This window comes from Typopeltis vanoorti, chromosome 7 (genome assembly GCF_054136105.1).
Source record: "Typopeltis vanoorti isolate ZY-2024b chromosome 7, IOZ_Tvanoo_1.0, whole genome shotgun sequence".
In the NCBI taxonomy this organism is placed as follows: Eukaryota; Metazoa; Arthropoda; class Arachnida; order Uropygi; family Thelyphonidae; genus Typopeltis; species Typopeltis vanoorti.
The window spans coordinates 56,588,284-56,612,233 of record NC_143555.1 but is presented as its reverse complement, the minus strand read 5'-3'; the positions used below and the strand labels follow the sequence as shown (position 1 = coordinate 56,612,233).

At 35.4% G+C, this 23,950-nt stretch overlaps 1 protein-coding gene across 1 annotated transcript in view; it reads left to right on the top strand.

Annotated features, from left to right (window-relative positions):
* Glo1 (Glyoxalase 1) overlaps positions 1 to 23,950 on the top strand; it is an 88,168-nt gene that overhangs the window by 26,538 nt on the left and 37,680 nt on the right. Inside the window, exon 4 of the mRNA XM_090395880.1 lies at positions 18,477 to 18,614. Coding sequence (XP_090252006.1) covers positions 18,477 to 18,614 — 138 coding nt within the window. The remainder of the gene's footprint in view (positions 1 to 18,476; positions 18,615 to 23,950) is intronic.

The following is a 23,950-nucleotide window of genomic DNA, read 5'->3' as shown; positions in this document are numbered from 1 at the left end:
AGCAATCTCGTTATCTTCTGACACTCAAGTACCATCTGCATCCAATAAGCATTCTTCCACATTCAGTCTTTCTTTTGCTTGCAGCATAATGATAAAATTCTTTTGGATTGCCTTTAGCTTGCATAGCCAATTTCTTTTCATACCTTGATTTAGCATTCCTCACAATACTCATTATTTTTCTGGCCTGGGCTTTATATATATATATATATATATATATATATATATATTATTATTATTGTTGTTGTTGTTGTTCCGGGCAACTCCAATGAGTCGACAGACTCATCGAGGGAAGCCCTAACATCATGTCAAGAACAACTATTCGACATTGACACAGTATCTATCGTACCTTGCCTTGAACTCATTCATGGTCGTAGCACCCACAACAGACTCTGGAAGCTTATTCCACTCATTCACCACTCTCCAAGTAAAAAACCTAGCTCTAACACCCTTGTCAACCACGCCCTTGCCCAGCTTCCATGCATGGCCCCTAGTCCTCCCACCACCAGTCATATTATCAAAAATATCTTCTGGATCAATCTTATAGAAACCCTTAAGTAATTTGAACGTCTCAATCATATCACCCCTCCTTCGCCTATCGTCCAATCTCTGCAACCCACAAATCTTCAACCTATTCTCATAAGGTTCATTCCACAGACCTGCTGTCATATTGGTCACTCGTCTCTGGATCCTCTCCACTTCTTCCCCATCATGAAGAAACCCTGGTGCCCATAACTGGGCATAGTAGTCCAGATGGGGTCTTATCAAGGCTCGATACAGAGGAACAACAACTTGTTTGTCTCTGCATGTTAAAGTATTTTTCAGAAGCCAAGTGATTTTATGAGCTGATTTAGTCACTTTTGCAATGTGCCCCCTAAACTTCAATTCCCTATCCACCAACACTCCCAAATCCCTGGCCTCATCAATCTCCTGGAGTACGGTTCCACCAATGCGATATACTGCTGCTATTCTTTTCACCCCAAAGTGCATAACCTTACACTTTGCCACATTAAATTGACATCCATTTTTCCTTGCCCAGTCCTCCAAACTATCCAAATCATCCTGTAAAATTTTGACATCCTGTGCACTCACAATTGCTCTACCGAACTTTGCATCATCAGCAAACAAGTGAACACTTCCTCTCAAATCGTTTCCTATATCATTGATGAACAAATTGAAAAGCAGTGGTCCAAGAACAGAGCCCTGCGGCACACCACTAGTTACAAGCCGTCTTTTAGACTCTACTCCTGAATAAACCACTCTCTGGTATCTCCCCTTCAACCACCCTCCTATCCATCTCAACAACCCTATATCTATGCCCATCTGCTCCAGTTTACTGATTAGGGTTCCATGTGGTATCCTGTCAAAGGCCTTGGCAAGGTCCAGTAGTATCACTGTAAACCAATTACCCCTATCCAGTTCAGCTGTCACTGCGTTATAAAACGAGAGCAAGTTACTGAGGCATGATCTACCCTTCACAAAACCATGTTGTCCCCCACACAATATCTCATTTTCATCTATCCAATCCTGTATTCTTTTCTTGACTAATTTCTCTAAGACCTTGACAATGATTCCTGATATGCTAATCGGTCGGTAATTTACAACAGTAGTCTTAGAACCACCTTTATGCAGTGGAACTATTTTCCCCTCTTTCCATCCCCTCGGGACTAACCCAGATCCGAGACTCAAATTAAACAAAATGGTCAAGGGTACTGACAGTTCTTTAGCTGCTTCTCGTACGACATGAGCTGATATACAATCCAATCCCACAGATGTATTGACATTGAGATTATGCAATAGACTACTCACCTCCACTTCATTCACCACAATTCCCGTATAATCTACTGGTTTATTCTGCAATGTCATCACCTGAATGATATATTCTTGCAAAGTGCTCACTCAGTAACTCAACTGTATCAACTGATTTAGTTACCTCCCTACCATCGGCATTCTTTAAAATCATTCTGCTATGTACGTTTTTCCTTTTACTTGCTACATATCTAAAAAACTGTTTAGGATTGTCTTTAGCCTGCATGGCCAATGTTCTTTCATAATCCTTTTTTGTTTTTCTTACCACACTCGTTACCCTTCTGGCCTGCGCTTTATACCATTCATGTGCCTGCCTTTCTCCTTAAATTCCCTCCATAGTTGTTTCTTTTTTTGCAGCTCAAGCTTAATGGTGTTATTCATCCATTTAATCCCTACTTGATTTATTATTCGGACTCTAGGTATACAGTCAGCCATTGCTTCATGCAAACACTTCTTAACTGCCTCCCATGTACTATCAACTTCTAGTCCTTGCAATTGTACATGCCATGGCACAACCAATCAAGCTCCTAAGCTTGTCATACTTTCCAGCCTGATAATTCCACATGTACCCTGTCTTAATTGAAAATTCCACACCTTTAGCCACCTCCCTATGAACACTCTCACCAATTGGTGGCAATGTGGTCATATTTGTTACAGCCAAATCCTCAGATGTAATTACTAGGTCAAGCACTCTCTGACCCCTAGTATTTTCCATTACATGCTGTCGTAGATAGTTATCCCTTAATAACCGCATACAATCCAATTCCTTCCTCCCGTGTGTCCTCTCTTCACTCCAATCAATGCGACCATAGTTGAAATCTCCCATAATAATTACCTTCCTTCCACTCATTTCTTCTATTTGCTTGTGCATACTGTCGCCACCATCTTTTCCATCACCTGGTCTATAGCAGCACCCAATTGTATATTTAGTTCTGCTAGCCACAATCTCACACCAAATGGCCTCAAATGTGCTCTTTTCTCTATTCTGCAATTCAACTTTTATTCTCCTTGGCTGTAGCTCATCAGCAATCATCAACAATACTCCTTCCCCCATTTTATTCTCCCTGTCATTCCTGAACACACTATACCCATCACATTCAATCCCACTAGCTATATCATCTACAGTCAGCCATGATTCACTAATACCAATAACCTGTGGTCTGGAAGTGCCAACCATGGCGAAAAACTCTTCCCTCTTGTTCCTAATACTCCTAGCATTAGTGTACATAAATTTAATACCCCCATTAGCCCCAACCCTACCTTGATGCCTTATATTAACTATACCACTCTGATTTGTTGTCCTTATTTTGCTCGGGCATATTATATTCATTCATACATTCAACTGCCTCCCTAAGGACTGTATATCTACCCCCCCCCTTAATAAATCTAGTTTCCCTGAATTTGCACATCCACTACATTCAGCAACACTTTCTCAAGTCTCCTTACACCGTAACCATTGAAATGCAAGCCATCCATCTTATATAGATCCTTTCGCCCATCGAACTCGCTCCACACATCCACAAATTCCGCACCACTCGTCACAGATAACCCACGCATAAAGTCATTCGCAATTATGGCCCTCCTTTTAAACATTTCACTGTCATACCGTGGCAAAAGACTAATCATTTCTAACTCTCTCACCCTTTTCTTTTGCTACCTCAAACAATTTATTCAGGTCTTCTATCATTTCCATTTTATCTCCTTTCAAATCATTCGTACCTGCTACAACAATCATTTCTTTCACCCTTTCCTTTTGCTCTCTAATAGACTCAGTTACATCCTTTATGGTTGCACCAGGTTGGTACGATTTTGTCAAATCCTCTACTAACACACCTCGTACTAACTAGTCTTCATACAGCACTCTATCCTTCATTTTGTTCATGTTCACACTCATGCGCCTATTTTTCCTGTCATACTTTTTATTATTGGCTGGTTCATTCAGTCGACTTTTGCTCATACGCTCTAGCTGCTGTTTTGCCCTTTGTATCGCACCATTCAACAACGCGATCTCACTCATTGCGTGTATCTCATCTTTTTTATTCTCTGTAAAACCATTAATACTATCATTCACACTTTCTACATTCACACTCTCACAATTCTCTGGTACAACCTTGCTGTTTCTTGTCATATCCCTATTTTCTTCATTCTGAAGTTTGACAAAAATATCACATTCATGATCCGAAATACACTTCATTTCCTCATTCTTCCTACATTTTCTACACATATTCACTCCTTTATTATCATCTAACCACACTCTGATCGCACTCCGCAAAGCATACATTTCGCAGCTAGTACACTGAATCATCTCTTTTATACTACTGTTCTTTGATAAAGATGGCGAACGATCATTACTGGCCGCCATTTTCCTTCGTACTGGAGCCATACTTACTTGCAACGTATTTTATGAAATTATAAATTATAAACACCAAAAACACACAAACAGACGCACTAAGATATGGAAGGCAAACAAAACTACGCAATATTAAAGTAAATTTATCAACGATAACTAAAAATAACGCTTATCTTATCAGGAGCTTTCACGAATACTACACACTACGAATCCCTCTAGCAGCGACGAAATATATCGCAATCTGGATGCAAAAAGGTAAGTCGAAGGAAATGATTGTCTTGGTTGATACCAGTGATTTAAGAGGTGAGAAGTATTCTATGAAGGAGGATATAAAGGAGTTGTTAGAAGAGGCAAAACTGAAAAGCAAGAAGGTGAAGATTGTAAATCTTCTACCACGTTATGATAGAGGTGAGCTGAGGAGAAGAGCACTGATAGTCAATGAGTCTGTATGTAGATTGTACAAAAAGAATGATGTAGAATTTGTGGATCTGTGGTCTCTGTTTGAGAAAGAAGGATTTGTACAATGCAGATGAACTGCATTTGAATGGTTTTGGTGTCTAGAGAGCTTTGTTCACCGACCATGCTGACGTACGAATTCAGGGAAACTTAGGGTGCAAGCAAGTGAGTTTGTATGAAGGCACCATGAAGTGATTGCGTGTGAGAATAGCCAAGTGAGGAATCTGGTCTCTGAAGCAAAAATATTGAATCAGTTCAGAAAGTGAAGACAGGTGGAGGAATAAAAGGATGTTGCTGTCTTTATATACTAATGCCAGAAGTATCAAGAACAAGAGGGAGGAGTTTTGGGCATTGGTTAGTGCAACATTGCCAAAAGTTATACGCATTACTGAGACTTGGCTAACTACAGATGATGTAGTTACAGGGATTGAACGTGAAGGGTTTAGTTTCTTCAAGGAAGATAGAGGAGGGAGGAGTCTTACTGATGACAGCAAATGAATTGCAACCAAAAAGAATAGGAGACAAGTGGGACAGTGGCTGTTCGAAGCAATCTGGTGTGAGATTAAGACCAATAAGACAAAATATAGTTTGTTGTTGCTTTAGGTCAGGGAGTTCCACAGATGACATGGAAGACATGCATCACCAAATTAGTACAGTGAGTACAGGTTGAGTGATTATTATGGGAGACTTGAACTATGGAGATATAGACTGGAAAGAAAAAAAAATGTAATGGCAGGAAGGAAATAGAATTTATACACCTAAGAGATAATTACTTAAGGCGGAATGTGATGGAAGGGACTCGGGGTGGGAGAGTATTTGACCTGGTCATAAGATCAGAAGAGCTATCCATAACTTATGTGATAACATTGCCTCCAGTTGGTGAAAGTGATCATGCAGTGTTGATTTGGGAGATTGTAAAACATGAGGAATATTCTATCGAGAAAGGGTATTTGTGGAACTACAAGGCAGATGATTATGACATGCTTAGGAAAAAGCTTAAATCTGTACCATGGCATAAAACATTGCAGGGTAAGGATGTTAGTAGTGTATGGGATATAGTTAAGGGTCATCTGGAGGAAGCAGTATTAAATTGTATACCTAGGGTAAGGAGGGTTAGATTGGATAGGAGTTAGATGGATGAGTAATATCATTAAGCATGACTTGCAGAAGATGAAAATGCAGTGGAGGGTATATAAAGAGAAAGGTGACCAGCATGACAAGGAAGGCAAAATCAGATTATGAGAAGAATTTAGCCAAGCAGGTCAAAGAAAATCCCAAAGAGTTCTTTCGTTATGTGACAAGCAGGAGGAATAATAACTATGGAAGATTAACTTTAATGAGTGATGATGGAGGCAGAAGTGAATAAAATAGTTGGGTTACTGAGTGACCACTTTGCAAGCATATATCTTCCCAGTTAGGCTACTGCTTTAACCTATGTGACAGACACTAATGTGGGAATAGAGGTGGATGAATTGGAGGTTCATAGAATATTGCAGAATCTCAAAGTAAATACAGCTGTGGGATTAGATGGGACATCAGCTAGGGTTTTTGCGAGAATGTGCAAGGGAACTGTCAATGCCTCTGACTAGGCTCTTTGCTTTAAATCTCAGCTCTGGTAGAGTTCCAAGGGAGTGGAAAGAGGGCAGAATTATTCCTCTGAATAAGGCAGGTTCTAAGAATACAGTAGCAAATTATATTCCAATCAATATCTCAGGCGTGGTGGTGGTAAAAGTACTAAAAAAATTGGTAAAAAAGGGAATTCAGGAATGGGTAGATAAAATATGATACTGTATGATGGTCAACATGGCTCTGTGAAGGGTCGGTCATGCCATAGTAATTTACTAACTTTTTTATAATAGAGTAACAGCTGAGTTGGATAAGGGAAATAGCTATACGATGATTCCTCTGGATTTTGCAAATGCATTTGACAGAATACCACATGGAACTGTGCTACACAAATTACAACAAATGGGGGGGGGGGTATCAGAAAGTGGTATATACAACATATACCACTTTCTGATATCTGTCCAGCAGCCACCCTCTTATCTGGTTCTGTTTAACTGGATAAGAGGGTGGTGGCTGCTGGACAGATATCAGAAAGTGGTATATGGATGGACAGAATCGAGGTGAAAATAGGTGACTAGTGGTATACTGCAAGGTTTAGTGCTGGGACCATTGCTGTTTAATTTATACATAAATGATATAGGAAGTAACCTGAAAATAAATATTCACTTGTTTGCTGATGATGCAAAATTAGGTAAAGTAATAGTTAATCAAGACTATCTGGAGAGCTTGTATGAAGAGTTAAATAGGCTGTGAGTATGGGGGGAAAGTTAAAAGATGAGTCTTCGGACTCCATGGAGGTGGCCCATGTGATAGTAATCATAATAATAATATTTCATAACTCCTCTCATTCTTCTTCTTGTGGATCTCTTGCTTAATAAAGTTGCACATCCATTTCACTCCCAAACGTATTTATTCCTCGAACACTAGGGATATATTCAGATATTGTCTCATGTAAACAGTTTTTCAATTACCATGCATTATTGACATTTTTCCATTCAGTAACTGTTACCATGGGACCAAATATAGTATTCTCTTAAGTTGATAATAATTTCCAGCTTTGTAATTCCACATGCAACCTGTTCTAATGGGAACATCAATATATTAGATACTTCCTGAGAAAGCACAGCATGATCACTGTCACCAAATGGTGGTAAAATAGTCATATTCTTAACAGAAACCTTTTCTGATGCTTTTTGACCTCAAGTTCCTTCTTTCACATGCTGCTTGAGAAAGTTGTCTTGCAACAATTCAATAAATTCCTGTTCATTCTTATCATGAGATTTCTCTTCTACCTAATCAGTGTTTGTATAATTAAAGTCACCATTGACTTCTTTTAATACTTAAGGTTAAATTGGCGATGATAAACTGCTGTTTCTATTTACAAAATTTTTGTTTTTATAAATTGTATTTGTTTTAAATTTATGATTTTTCTTAATTTATTTATTTAATTTACCATGTATATGTATTTAACATTTCCTAATTTAGCAATTAACAGTATAATTATAAACATTTGTAACTTATATGATAGACTTCTGTTGGATATGATCAGCATAATCCCCCATAAGTCAGATTATGCACTGTAGCCACATTGATATTCACCTTTTCAGGTTGAATATCAACTATATAAACTGCCTTTTTACACCTCAGTTTCTGATGGCTTTCCACATTTTAGGTTTCCACCTCAATACTGATATGTTCTCTTACTGCATTTGACCTGCAGAATTTTCTACCACTGTTCTCTCTTGTATTATCTCATTTATATTATTCAAAGCATTTAATCCAAATATCTAGAATATCATATCTTCAGTCTTTATATCATCTTTATGATCTTTTCTTTTGTCGTGCTCATCTCCATTTTTAAACTTTCTTAGTAGCACACAAAATATTTTGCCACCTTCAGATATAGTAGCTAAATAAAAGTCATGGGAAGATTTTTGTTCGGCATGTGCATTTATACTGAACTTAGCTTTTTTTTATGTTTCTCTGTATTCTCTTAAGAATACATGCTGACTTACCAGGAACTATTGTGTGATTTCTTCATCTGATGAACTGCTTAACTTCCTATGTCTACCACAACGTTATTTTTCTGTCTTTGCAGACAACTTCATCTATGTTTCCTTGGTTGAGTCAACATTTTCTTCAGATTTTGTTACTCGGTTCCTAAGATTAAGTTCTTTTTGTTTTCAAGCTTGTTAACTTTTTTTCTCAGTAACATTTGTGTATTTGAATTGAACAGATATCATGTCTAAGAGTTGTTAGTCAAAGTTTAATTCTTTTCAAAACTCTTTAATATACATTCTTATTTTCAATGGGATATTCAGTTTTATCCTACTCCACATTAGGTGGTGACAACTGCTTCCCACTTTAAATCTTCTGCATACTCTTGTATCCTGATCCAGTCTGAAAACATCACTTTTTAACTTCAGCAATACTGTAATTGATATTGTTGAACTTAAGAAAATGCCATAATTTTTTGCCTTGTTTTGATGGATTCTCTCTGAATAAATTTCTATACATTTTTATATTGAATAATGGTGTAAGTGATGATTAGTCCATGTCTTGAACAGAAATCTACCAGGTGCTTGTTGTTTTCAGCCTGTCATTTTGGAAAATGTTTGTAAATCTTTTTTGAATTTGTGATTCATTTTCTGCTCCACTGTTTTTCCTTTTTTTTTTTTTTTTTTAATATCAGCTTTCCTCTCAAATAATTCAAACTATTCCTTTGCTTCTTTCACATTAGAACTTTTGTGGGACTGTAGGCTCAAATATGTCTCACTGTTGATTTCTATTTTGAAATCTGTACACATTGGTCTGCTGAAATTGAAATTTATTCCCAGGAACAATGAAGCAAATAACTGATGCGTTGCAGAAAAGACCAGGCATCAGAATTAATGGTATTCATGTTCACAAATGGCTTAGTGGGGAAAAAAAGAATGTTGATAGAGGAGGTTGTTGCAGCAGATAAAGAAGAATAGTGTGTTTGGAAAAGTTGTAGGCATGTTGCCCAAATATGACGACAGTGAATTGAGAGGGAGAGCAGAGGTAATGAATAGAAAGATGGCTGAGTTGTGTGAGGCAAAGAGGGTTCAATTTGTAAATCTGTGGAGTGAATTTGAAGGAAAGGTGGAATGGTTTAAAGTAGATGGATTGCATTTGAACGGATTTGGTATTGGGCATTTAGAAAGGCTGTTGTTTTCTGAGAAGACACAGACTCAAGAAGTTAATGTACTAAATGATCAGAGTTTGCTTGCACAACTAAATAGATTGTATGATAGGAGGAAGATGGATATGAGGTTGAAAATGTGATTGCAGCAGCACAAGGTGAGGATGAGACAGGTAGGAATGGAAATCAGAGTCAGGATCAGGGAAATGGGAGTGGTCACACTGAAGAGGTGTGGTATAGCAGCTAGAATACAGAATGTTGGTGCTGGTAGAATAGCCTCAAGGACACAGGGATCATTTTATTTGTACACAAATATAAGGAGTATTCAAAGCAAGAGAACTGAATTTGTTGCATTGATTGAGTCAGTATGCCCAAAGACAATGGGAATAAGTCAAACTTGGTTATCTGAGGAGAATGTGATGTTGGGAATAGAAATGGAACGATATATAATTTTCTGGAAGGACAGAAAAAATGTGAAAAGAGGAGGAGGTAGGGGAGGAGTGCTGTTAATGATTGCAGAGGAATTGTGTCAGCAAAATGTGGAAGTTGATAGTGCATGCACGGATTTAGAATCAGTGTGGTGTGAAGTTGAAATAAACAGGCTAGTATATCTGATAGGATGCTGTTATAGGCCAGGGAATGTAGAGAATATAGATTGTGAAATGTTTAGACAACTTAGTTGGGCATGTAAAAAGAAGGTGATCCTGACAGGAAACTCCAATTACAGGAAACATAGAATGGAAGGAGGAGATAATATGGGAACAAGGAGAGTGAATTGTTGAATTTCTGAGATATAAATATCTTAAGCATGTTACTGAAGCAACTAGAGGCATTAATGTTTTGAATTTGCTGATAACTTAACAAGATGTAATTAATAATGAAGTGTTGACACTGCTGCCAGTTGGTAAGATTGATCATGAGGTACTTGTTTGGGAAGTGATGAAACAAGAAAAGGTTACTGCTAAAAATAGATACCTCTGGAAGTATAAAGCAGGTGATTATAGGAAGCTCTGTAGTCAGTTAGCATCAGTATACATTGGGGTAGATGAGCTGAGCAGAAAAGATGTTGACAATGCATGGAAACTCACAAGGTAGTATCTGACAAAAGTAATGTATAACTGCATACCAAGGGTTAAGCAAGTAAATAGACTAGGAGTGAAATAGATGAACAGTGAAATCAAGTATGTTGTGCTGGAATAGAAAATGCTATGGAAGAGGTACAAGACAGTTGGTGGTGACCAGATCTATGAAGAGCATCAAGTGCAGGCTAGAAAGGTGATGAGCATTGTAAAGTAAGAAAAGGCACAATATGAGAGAAGATTGGCTGGTCAGGCCAAGGTTAACTGAAGGGAATTTTTTTGCTGTGTAGCAAGCAAGAGAAACAATAATTATGGCAGGTTGACATTGGTGGATAGTCATGCAACAGAATAACAGTTGCAAAGGATAGAGTGGAATTATTGAATAAGCACTTTATCAGGGTATATCATACTGGTTACTTAAATATAAAGAGCCAATAGGCTTCATTTTGGTGATATAAACATTATTTAAATTTCCTAGGAAATTTAACATACATTTCCTAGGAAATGTGTTTTTTTTTACATTATGGAAAATACCAAGAATAGCGATCAGAACTTTACCCACCTTTGCTGCGAGTTGCCCGAGTTTGTACTATGTACTTGGACCACTTGCATTAGCTCACGCTAGTAGTCGCTGATGCTTTTATAGTTTATTATACTGTAATCGGCATGAAACTCTCTCTGATTCCAATCTTTGAGTTTCTTGTTCGGTTTTAAAACAATGTGGGATTTAATATCCCCTTATTTAAATAATGTTTATATCGCCGAAATGAAGCCTAGTGGCTCTTTATATTTAAGTAACTTAATGGGTGCACCTTTTTGACAACTTATATAACAGAGTATATAAGTTCTTTTCGCTATACCTTTTGGTATTAATTTAGTCTAGCTATTCACTGATGAAACCTCAATAAAGGCTGAAACCGGTCTGGGTAGTGACCTCCCACCATAATGTAATAACAGCATACATTTCCTAGGAAATGTGTTTTTACATTATGGAAAATACCAAGAATAGCGATCAGAACTTTACCCACCTTTGCTGCGAGTTGCCCGAGTTTGTACTACGTACTTGGACCACTTGCATTAGCTCACGCTAGTAGTCGCTGATGCTTTTATAGTTTATTATACTGTAATCGGCATGAAACTCTCTCTGATTCCAATCTTTGAGTTTCTTGTTCGGTTTTAAAACAATGTGGGATTTAATATCTCCTTAATTTAAATAATGTTTATATTCACCGAAATGAAGCCTATTGGCTCTTTATATTTAAGTAACTTAATGGGTGCACCTTTTTGACAACTCGTATAGCAGAGTATATAAGTTCTTTTCGCTATACCCTTTGGTATTAATTTGGTCTAGCTACTCACTGATGAAGCCTCAATAAAGGCTGAAACCAGTCTGGGTAGTGACTGCCCACTATAATGTAATAACAGCATACATTTCCTAGGAAATGTGTTTTTACATTATGGAAAATACCAAGAATAGTGATCAGAACTTTACCCACCTTTGCTGCGAGTTGCCCGAGTTTGTACTACGTACTTGGACCACTTGCATTAGCTCATGCTAGTAGTCGCCGATGCTTTTATATTTTATTATACTGTAATCGGCATGAAACTCTCTCTGATTCCAATCTTTGAGTTTCTTGTTCAGTTTTAAAACAATGAGGGATTTAATATCCCCTTAATTTAAATAATATCATACTGGTGTAAATGATGCCATGCAATATATAGAAGGAAGGCAAGTATTAGGAGAATTGGAAGTGAAAGAATCAGAAGTGTATCAGGAGTTAGTTGGATTAGATGATAATAAGGCTGTAGGAATGGATGACATATCGCAATGTATTCTTAAGGAATGTGCACAACAGTTGGCTATGCCCTTGACCTGGTTAATTAATGAAAAGTCTTGCAGTTGGTAGGGTTCTAAAGGAGTGAAAAGAAGGCAAATAGTAGCACTCCACAAGCATGGTTCTAGGACAGACATTTCCAATTATAGACCAGTCATAATCCTAATGTTGGAGAGATTGGTTAGGAATAGAATAGAATAGAATAGAATGTCCATCAATCCAGGATTAGGTTGATGGAATAGCATTCTTTATAATGGTCAGCATGGATTTGTAAAGGAAGGTCTTATTTTAGCAATTTACTTGCATTTTGATAGGGTTACGTATGTGTTAGATAAGGTAGAATCATGTAAAGTGATATTCTTGGACTTTGCAAAAGCATTTGATAAATTACCACAGAGTTGGCGTACAAGCTGCAGAGGATGGGAATTGATAGTATATTGGTTAGATGGATCGGAGATTGACTCTCTGAACGACACCAGCAGGTTGTGTATGATAGACAGTGACTCAAAAAAAAAGCAGGGTAACCAGTGGCATGCCCTAGGATTCTGTTCTTGGGCCCTGCTGTTTAACTTGTTTGTAAACGATATATCATGTGGACTGAGTGGTGATCTTCAGTTTGCTGATGATGATAATGCAATGTTGGAAAAAATTATAAGTAGCACTGTTGATGTTAATTCCCTTCAGGAAGATTTCAGTAGACTTTTAACTTGGACAGTGGTGTGGGGTTGTAGTTTTAATATCAGGAAGTGGATGAGATTAGAGATTTGGGAGTGATGATTGACAGTAGACTTAAGTTTAGAGAGCATATTGCTAGTGTTGCAAAGTCTGCACATCGTAGTGCTGCTATGATAAGAAGCACTCTAACATGTTGGGATAAGGAAGTGGTTGTGCCACTGTATAAAGGCACTGATTAGACCATACTTGGATTATTCTGCTCGGATCTGGTCACCTGGTTTACAATGTGATGTGGAGACATTGGAGTGGATCCTGAGTGACTAAGACAATATCTGGACTTTGGAGTGCTAGCTATGGAGAGAGGTTGAAGAAATGTGGATGGCAAAGTTTGGTGGATAGGAAGAAAAGAGGTGATATGATAGAGACGTTCAAGTTAGTGAGAGGATTTTATCGGATTAATTGAGATGAGATTATAAAATGAGTAGAAGACAAAGTAGAAAACCAAAAACAAAGAGAAAAACAAAATCTAATTACAAAGTAAGACTATTAAATGATTCAAGTATAAGAAATTTATACCAACAGAGGATTAATAACTACTTACAAAAAATACATGAAAATGAAAACATAGAGAAAGAATGGAATAATATAAAAAGAAATTATTACATCAGCAGCATATGAAAGTCTAGGAACACACAAAAAATATCATGAAAATAAAAAATTACATATATGGGACAATGAAATAAAAACAGTAATTGAAAATAAAAAGCTGGTTTTTAAAAGATGGTTAAGTAGCAAAAAACAAGAAGATGAAATTGAATATATCAATTTTGTATCATATCTGGTAAATGACATATACAAAATAAGACCCAATGCATATAAAATACTAAAACACATGAATGCAGATAGATACAGCAATCCCTTGATTAGTGCGCCTAATACATTCTTTAAACCAGGTGCATTAATCAAAAATACACTAATCGAGTATAATAACCTATGGAAAAAAGTATAATTCGTTCCTCAAATTTCTTTTTTTTTTTTACCTTGTTTTTTTTATAAAAGAATTAATGTATGTCTCAGGGCCTAGTTAAAGGAAAACTATGAAACTGAAAGACAATAAAACATATTCAAAATATAAATCTATTATTCTGGCAGGCATTCTGTTTCTTTTTTTCATACAACTGCCTCTTCTGCAAATTTTCCTACTTTTCTCTTCACAAGGGCCAGTCTCTAAACATTGCTACTTAAAAGCTTCGGTTGCACGAAAAATATTTTAAATTTGTTTCAGTGAAATTTCTTTAGGCTTGTCAGTGGTTAAATTTTCTTCATATTCTTCAGGATCTTCCCGCTGTTCATCTAAATTTAGCAGGTAGGAATCACTTAGTTTCTCAGAATGAGATTTAATTAACTTAGATTCATTTGAAAAGTCTCTAAAATCATTTGCCCAATGTGGAAGAATATGCTTCCGAATGGATCTCATATTGCTAGCAGTAATTTCATTCGACTTTGCGACTTTATACCAGGCTGAGATTTCTCCAATTTAGCCAGAAAAGTCTTGGAAGGCATTGGCTTCCAAAAAAAGACAAGTTTCATCGATAATAAATATTTGTTGGTCACAATAGCCCCCTTCTTATAGAATTTTCTTTAAATCTATGGATAATTTGCGGCCACCTCCTTATTAGCACTTGCAGCTTCGCCTGTGATTAGAACATTATGTAGGCTATTTCTCAAACCACTCAGCACTAATGTGGAATTCTTCTTTTCCATCATTGATAGCCCTTTCTTTCAAGGTTGCAAAGAGATTTAATGCTTTTGATTTAATAAGGTCAGTTTTTAGCAGGATCCGTTTTTGGTTACAATCTTCGATCCGTGTACAAAGAAGTCTCTCTAATTCAATCATTATAATACTTTGTATTGGGCAACTTTGCTTAAAATTGCTCTTATAATTGATTCACCCATTTTTGTGTTGTCTTATCTTTGCTCTGGACTCGCCTTGTTCACTTTATTATTTCAAGTTTTTCTTCCAATGAGATTACTTTTCAAATCATTTTCACACTTTCACTTTTTGCTCACTAATTCTTTTACTCATGATGAAAGGTTGGGAAAATACTTAAAATAAAAAAAAAATGTAAGGAAAATAATTGCAAAGGAGGTACAAGATATGATCTGGAAAATGCTATGTAATTAGCAGATGACATAAATTTTGGCGGTAAAAATTGGAACAAAGTACATAGCGTACATGTAAGTAGTGTAGCATGCCATTAAAAATAACATTGTAAAATGTTTTAAATCAGTAACTAAATTATTTCATTTTGGTGAGTGATTTTTTTAAAATAATTAGCCATCAAAAATGTATAGATAGAAAAATTTTTTAAATCTGTAACATTTATTTTAAGATGTATATAGGCTCACTAATCGAATTTTAGAGGCGCACTAATCAAAAACGCATTAATCGAGGGATTACTGTATAAAAGAAACTGCAAATGTAAATTGTGAAATAGATGTAAAAGAATTATTGAATTACTTCACAGATCTTTGGACAGATACTATTAACATAAAAAAAAATTACACCAATAGCTTACAAAATGCTTTAAATGATATAATAACAATAAAAGAATTAAAGGACAACCTAAGTAAAATAAAAATGGCAAATCAGCAGGAGAAGATGGGATAAACTGTGAACTGTATAAATTTGCTGGGAAAAAATTTCATGAGAGATTATTAACATTTGTAAATAAAATATATACAAATAGACAAATACCAATAGAATGGAATACAAGTATAGTAATACCTATATTTAAAAAAAGGGGATAAAACAAAACTTGCTAATTACAAAGATATTAGTTTATTGAATACATGCTACAAAATATATAATAGAATACTTAATGAAAACTTGAAAATATGCAGTGAAAAAATATTATTAGAATGTCAAAATTTACAAAAGGATGCTCTACAATGGATGCAGCTTTTTGTTTAAAACTACTTGTAGAAAAAAGAAGAGAATTTAATTTAGAAACTCATCTTTTGTTTATGGATTATGAAAAAGCATTTGACAAAGTAAAAAGATATATACTGTTTGATATATTACAAAGAATAAATATAACTAATATTTTACTACATGCAGTATTAAATATATACAAAGATAATGAAATAAAAATAAATGAAAAAATGTCTGAAAAACAATCTATAAACCAAGGAGTAAGACAGGGATGTCCTCTGTCTCCAACACTTTTCAATATTTACATTAATGAAATATTAATACAGTGGAATGCCTTAAACAATCCAGGTATAGAAATTTCCCAGAATAAAATAAATGCGCTGTTATTTGCAGATGATCAGATTATAATATCAGATAAGGAAGACAATTTACAAAGAGCAATATATAATTTAAATGTTTTAGTAGAATAGTTTGGAATGGAAATATCCATAGATAAAACTAAAACAGTGGCATTTTGTGGACAAACTCCAGTTAGAAGTAAAATAGTTATTAATAATAAAATAATAGAACAGATAAATACTTTCAGTTATCTTGGATGTGAAATATCATATGAAGGAGAAAAAGACAAAATTAAAAACTTCAAAATTTTTACAGATTATAGTCCTGATAAATAGAACACTCAATCCAAATATAGTACAAAAAAGAAACGTTTGAAAATATACAATACTTTAGTAGTGCCCACATTATTATATTGCAGTGAAATTTGGGCAATAAACAAAGAATAAAAACAAGTGAAATGAGAATTATGAGAAGAACTGCAAAAGACACATTATTAGACCAAAAAAGGAACGAAGATGTTTTAAAAGAACTAAAAACAAAATCAGTAGAAGAAAAACTAAACAATTATAAACAAAAATACTTACAGCATGTAAACTGAATGGCCAACACCCAATATCCTAAACAAATAATAAAATATAAACCAATTGAAAAGAGGAAGGCAGGGTAGACTTCAAAAAAAAGATATTAGATAGACAATAAGACTGAAACAGACCAATGTGGTGTATAATTAGTGTTATGATGATGTGGTGTAGAGGAGTGTGAGGAGTAGATTTTTTGCATGGAGAATTGTCAGTGAATGGAATGCATTACCAGAATGTTGTTAATGCAAGAAGTGTTAAGGAATTTAAGATTCTATATGATAAATATGTTGTCAGTTGAATGAACCTCCCACGATGCCGACCCATCATGGATGATGTCTGCTGACTCCATGGAGGATGCAATAATAATACTAATAAAATATTATTTCCATGTTTAGTATTGAATATCAAAATGACTTGCTAATTTTTTTGATTCTTTGTCCCTTGGGTAAATCATATTATTTGGACGTATATCAAATGTTTTGGTCATGTTAGTCTCAGTAACATACTTGTTCTGACATAATTGACATCTTCAGTTCTACTGAGGTTGTTCCATTAGTTGACGTTTCACTGCATTCCTTTTCGTTACTGCTCTAAAAGGTTATGGGACCATTTTACAGTACTAATTCTTTTATATATATATATATATATATATATATATATATTTTTTTTTTTTTTTTTTTAATAGACAGCATTATAAACTCAAGGAGCTATGCAAGCATGTTCAGAGCTTTCACAAATGCTCATGCCCATGGTGGGACTCAATCCCATGACCTGTTGGTTGAAGAGCAGATATGCTATTTCACAGAAAGCAATCCTTGAATTGACACAGTGAGTTTATAAAGTGTTTTTTTTTTAATGTGAATTAATCATAATATATATTTTATCTTATATAGATGATAATAATCATATTCTGTTTTAAGCTTATATGATGAAACGGTTCAGACTTTGGCCAAGTGAATAGCATACATGCTCTTCAACCAACAGGTCATGGGATTAAGTCCCACCATGGGCATGAGCATGTGTGAAAGCTCTGAACATGCTTGCATAGCTCCTTGAGTTTATAATGCTGTCTATTAAAATATATATGTGTGTGTAAATATAAAAAAAAGAAAAAAGTAGTATTTTATATAGATCATAATAATCATATTCTATTTTAAGCTTATATGTTGAAATGGTTCAGACTTTCCTGTATCTCTTTAAAAAAAAAATTATTTCATAAAATACTTTTGTTGGAATATCATTAATATTGGGTTGGCCAAGTGGATAGCATACCTGCTCTTCAACAAACAGGTTATGGGATTGAGTCCTGCCATGGGCATGAGCATTTGTGAAAGCTCTGAACATGCTTGCATAGCTCCTTGAGTAAAATTTACTTTTCTTACTGTAGCCTACTTGGTGACCATTGTTTTAATCACACCATCTAGTGCTGAATTAAGTGAATAATAACTTTTCTTCTTATCTCTACTTGACAGTGAGCTCTTCAACATCCACATTTTATCTATGCAGGAAGCGGGGGGGGGGGGGGATTTGTATATCTGAGTGATATCCTTAGTTAGTATATCTAATTGTGTTTTGCCATCATAATATAGCAGTTTTTATTTGTTTATTTATTTATTTATTTTTTTTTCATTTATTTCCTTAGTTTTGAGTTGTAAGATTTGATAAAGTTGTGTGCATGTTTTGCATTCCAGATTACTTCAAAAATTAGATTTTCCTGAAATGAAGTTTTCTTTATATTTTCTTGGCTATTCAAATGAGGATATACCATCTGATCCAAAAGCATATACTGAATGGACATTTTCACAGAAAGCAATCCTTGAATTGACACAGTGAGTTTATAAAGTGTTTTTTTTTTTAATGTGAATTAATCATAATATATATTTTATCTTATATAGATCATAATAATCATATTCTATTTTAAGCTTTATGTTGAAACGGTTCAGACTTTCCTGTATCTCTTTTAAAAAAAATTATTTCATAAAATACTTTTGTTGGAATATTGTTAATATTGGTATGCTGTCCACTTTTTCTGGTTGGCCAAGTGGATAGCATACTTGCTGTTCAACCAATAGGTCATGGGATTGAGTCCGTCCCACCATGGGCATGAGCATTTGTGAAAGCTCTGAATGTGCTTGCATAGCTCCTTGAGTTTATAATGCTGTCTGTTAAAATATATATATATATATATAAAGAATAAGTACTGTAAAATGGTCCCATAGCCATGCAGGAGCAATAGAGCAGTAACAAAAAGGAATGCCTGTGATTTGTTAACAAGGTGGCTTGCTCCAGTGAACAGAATCATGCCATTTTGGAAACTAACAACGATATTGAGTGTGAATTGACCTTGGAAATATCTAGACTAAAACCAATCATTAGATGGATGATTGGTTTTAGTCTAGATATTATTTAGATGGATAGAGGAAATTGGACATAGTTGAGAAACAATTAGACAAGCATTGTAAATACAAGGAGAATAAACAGTAAAAGCAGAAACAAAAACTCATTGAATCAAATACGATTTCATGCAAAGATAATCAGGCAGGTAAAATCGATTATAAAAAGTAGGATATTATACAGTATGGAAATTCAATCATAAAACATGTGTCATTTGGTGACTGTGATTACTTTGAGTTTTCCAGGTGCTAAAATCAAAAATTTAACTAATTGAAATGCAGAAAAGAAAAGAAATGGTATTTTTGGTAGGGATAAATGATTTGTCTGATGCTGATCAGGCATAAGTATAAGAGAGGATATGAAAGGATTGTTTGAAGAATCAAGAATGAAGAGTGAGAAATTGAAAATATCTCTATAATACTCTATAATACAAATTAATTAAGAAGGGCTATGATGGCAAGCAATTCAATGCTTAGGCTATGTAGAAAGAATAGTTGTATGTGGACATGTGGAGTGAGTTTGGGTGAAGAATGGATTTGTAAGAGGGATGAGTACACTGGAACACTTTTGGTATTAGGAGGGAAAATTATTAATTAGTATGAGACCTAACACAGAAAGGCAGGGAAAGTAGATTATGATGGGAGGAATGGCAAAAGAGCAACTATATTATGTAACTATTGTAATGTGAGGAATATGCATTATTATGGAAAGGATTATGAGGAAAAAACAATTGTGTATTTCTCCATTTTGGACTTATTAAGCAAGTGCAAGGATGTCAGCATATGCAAGTTATTAGAGAAGAATAGAGATCTGCAAGTTGTCCAACTGGTTCCTGCAGACTACAGAAGTGAGTATACAGAAATGCATCTGGCAATTTATTATGTCTGTGCATAAATGGAGTATCAGAAAGAAAGGGGGAATGGCAAAAGAGCATTTGCTGCCTTAGTGATCACATCAGACCTTCAGATTGTGGACATTAGTGAGACCCGGCTATCAAAGGTATTGGTGGTAAAAGTACTAGAAAAATTGGTCATAAAGAGATTTCAAGAAAGGGGGTAAATAAAAAATATGATACTGTGTGAGGGTCAACATGGCTTTGTGAAGGGTCAGTCATGCTTTAGTAATTTACTAACTTTTTATAATAGAGTAACAGCTCAGTTGGATAAAGGAAATGGCTACACAATGATTTTGCTCGATTTTGCAAAGCCATTTGACAGAATACCACATGGAACTCTGTTATGCAAATTAGAACAAATGAAGATGGATATGACACTGGTTAATGGATAAGAGGGTGGCTGCTGGACAGATATCAAAAAAGTGATATAATGATGGACAGAATCAAGGTGAAAACAGGTGACTAGTGGTGTGTTGCAAGGTTAAGTGCAGGGACCATTGCTGTTTAATTTGTACATAAATGATATAGGAAATAACCTGAAAGGAAATATTCAGTTTTTTCTGATGATTAGAAATTAGGTAGAGTAATAGTTAATCAAGGCAATGTAGAGAACTCGCAGAAAGATTTAAGTAGGCTCTCAATATGGGTAAAAGATAATGAGTGTCATTTTAATGTGGAGAAATGTAAAGTTATACATTTTGGGAAAAATAGATTACAAGAAGTGTATCACATTGATGGCACTGTACTCCAGAAAATAGATGAAGCTAAAGATTTATGTGTGGTTTCTTTTAAGCTTACACGGTGATCCGAATGCATTTTTGAAAATTATGGAGACAATAGTCTTTAACAAACCAGTTTGATTGTAGTGTAGCTTGTTTTCTGTGTATAGTTGTATGCTCCAGAAGATGACCTTGACATAAAGGTCAAAATGTCGAATGTAGATTTTAGTTATATTAAACTAAAGTTTTTATTCAAACACGGTAGTTGTCTCCATAATTTTCAAAAATGCATTTATGTGTGGTGTTAGACAGAGAGTTAAAGTTTAGAGGACATATTGCTAAGTTAGCCCATAAGATTACTTGGCTGACTGTGCCAAGTGTGAAAAACACATTAACAAGTAGAGATAAGGAAGTTGTTATTCCTCTTTATAAGGCCTCAGTATGCCCACATCTGGATTACTGTGCTCAAGTCTGGTCCTCTGGGTTTCTTGGGAATGAGGAAGTGGCAGAGAGGATTCAGAGGCCAGTGACCAAATGGTGAGTGGCCTGTGGAATGTTCTGTCTCTCTCTGAGGATAGATTGCAAGCATGATTTGCAGAAGTTGGTTGATAGGAGAAAAGAGGGGATATGATAAAAACATTTAAGTTGCTTAAAGGGTTTTATAGAAATGATGCACCTGAATTGTTTCAGCAGTTGGCCAGGGGGACCAAAACAAGGGGTTATCCCTGGAAGTTGAATAGAGATGTGATCAGTAGTGGTGTGAGGACTAGATTTTTTGCTTGGAGAGTGGTAAATGATGTGAGAGTGGTAAACAGACTCAGGTTTGTCAGAGTCAAACCTGAGTCTGTTAATGATTTCAAGGAGAGGTAGATTGTGTAGATAGACTGGGTCTCTGGCAATGAGTCTTCAAACTCCATGGAGGTACTGTATAATAATAATAATATATACTAACTGGTATCAAGTGTAAAGGGTGCAGTATTTTTAGGGAGCAGTGGATGTGCTGCTAATGATGTTGGATAATTTGAGTCCAGTTAGGTTAAAAAACTATAACTGCAATACTAGTAATAATTTTCTGTGTAGCAGCGAGTTTGAAGCTTTCTAGTGGGAGGTGATCTAACAAGATCAAATACATAGTGGGATGTTATTACCAATATTGTGGATTGGTTGCGGATGCCAAATGAGTAATCATGGGTGACTTTAATGGAATGGATTGCTTTTGGATGTGGTGAGTGCAGGTAGGGTGAATTCAAGAAAAAGAATGACACCTAGCACAGGTGATATGTTGCCTCCCTAAATTAGTCTCTGACTCCTGGAGGTCTCTCTGAATAATAATAATTTTATAAATGGATTTCTATACAGTCCTCAGTATACTAAAAAAAATATGGAAGTAGCACACATTTCAAGAAAAATAAAATCTTTGAATTTCCTGCATTACATTTGTTGTAAAGAAATCAGAAAATTTACAGTAAACACTATCTACACCAGGAGAAACAACATGATACAATTGTTGCACATATGTACAATGCCTGCATTGTAATCTAGTCTTGAATGACTTGATGAATCCTAATGTCAGTTAAGTTGCATTGTTGATGAGATCTGAGAATATGAAAAAAGCTCATTATGGGATTAATGAGGATAGGAATACAAAGCCTCTGCTTTTATATGTTTATATTTTTATCGATTTTATATATATCATTATTATGTTTGAAGGTGTTTCTATGCTAGTTGATTCTTGTTATAATCTAAGTCAGGCGTGGCCAACTTCATTCTATATGAGGGCCAATATATGATGAGTGGTAGTGTCACAGGCTGCATACTTTTAGACAGAACTTAAATAAAAATAAACTTTGCATTTTTTCAAGGCAATAGTTATATGTATTGAATTACTATATTTGCTAAATCATTTTACTACTGGGAGAACAATATAAAATACTTAATTGATTTAAATATAAGTTGTTAAATTAAATTTAATTACATATTTCTAGGTTTTTTTTACATGTTACACAACTTAATGAGAGCACTGTGGACATTCATGTGCAGCAACAAGTTCATCAAAATCGATTTTCAACGATGATGACGATATTATTCAAATCCTGAAGGTGGTCATCAGTCAGTCAGCTTCTTTGTGACGATTTAACCACCCTCATAGTTGAGAAAGTGCATTCACATATGTATAGATGCATTCACAAACGTAGATGCAATTCTCAAGCTGAAATCACTCAATATAGGATATTTTTCCCTTGGTACCAGTTTCCAAAAGTCAATGCCTATCTCCACCCTTGACTGGAAAAAGGGGTCACTTTGAAGGTCACACAACTTCAATTGAATAGTGTCATGCTGCTCTGAAATGTCTCATTTCATTGGTTTGTTAAATGATGTCAGTTGTGGCCGCATGTCACTGAAGTCAGAAAATCGCCTACTGAATTGCTCCAAAAGTTGGTCTAACATTGGCACAGAAAACTTGAAGTCAATGTCATGCCTCTCCTTCATCAACTCCCTGCATGAAGGTAAATGTACCAAGTTTTCCTCTGTATCCAACTAAATCTGAGATTGTTTGGTTACGTCCCTGGAACTTCACTTTGAGTTCATTCATGTAGTGTGTGATGTCTGTTAGAAAGGCGAGTAATCTGTTAAAATGAGGATCACATAGTTTTGTGATTAGTTCGTTTGTCTTCTCATGTTTATTTAAAAACTGTTTTATTTCCTTTCACAAAGCAAACAACTTTTTCAAACAGTTCCCTCTGCTTAGCCAACATACTTCTGTGTACTTTGTCATGTATGTTGTACAACCAGTGGTGCACCCAGGGGGGGGGGGGGGCAAGGGCCCTGCCCCCCCCCCCACAAAAAAAAAAAGAAAAAGGAAAAAACACTAGAAAAATTTCCAAAAATGTTTTCCTAATGAAAATTCATTTTTTTTTATTTATGTTGCGTCATGTCTTCTATTTCTATACTACTCATGAATTAGCAATTGTTGCAGATGCTCAGTCATACATCGTATGTGATGCATAGTGTGTATTCTCAAATCATCTACTCAACTGTCCCCTCCCCCCAAAGATTAAATCCTGAGTGCGCTACTGTGTATAACACTAAATCATCATATTCTGCCTCCATTTCGGTTAGAAAACTTGCGGTGTGTCAAGGCCCGATTTCCACACTT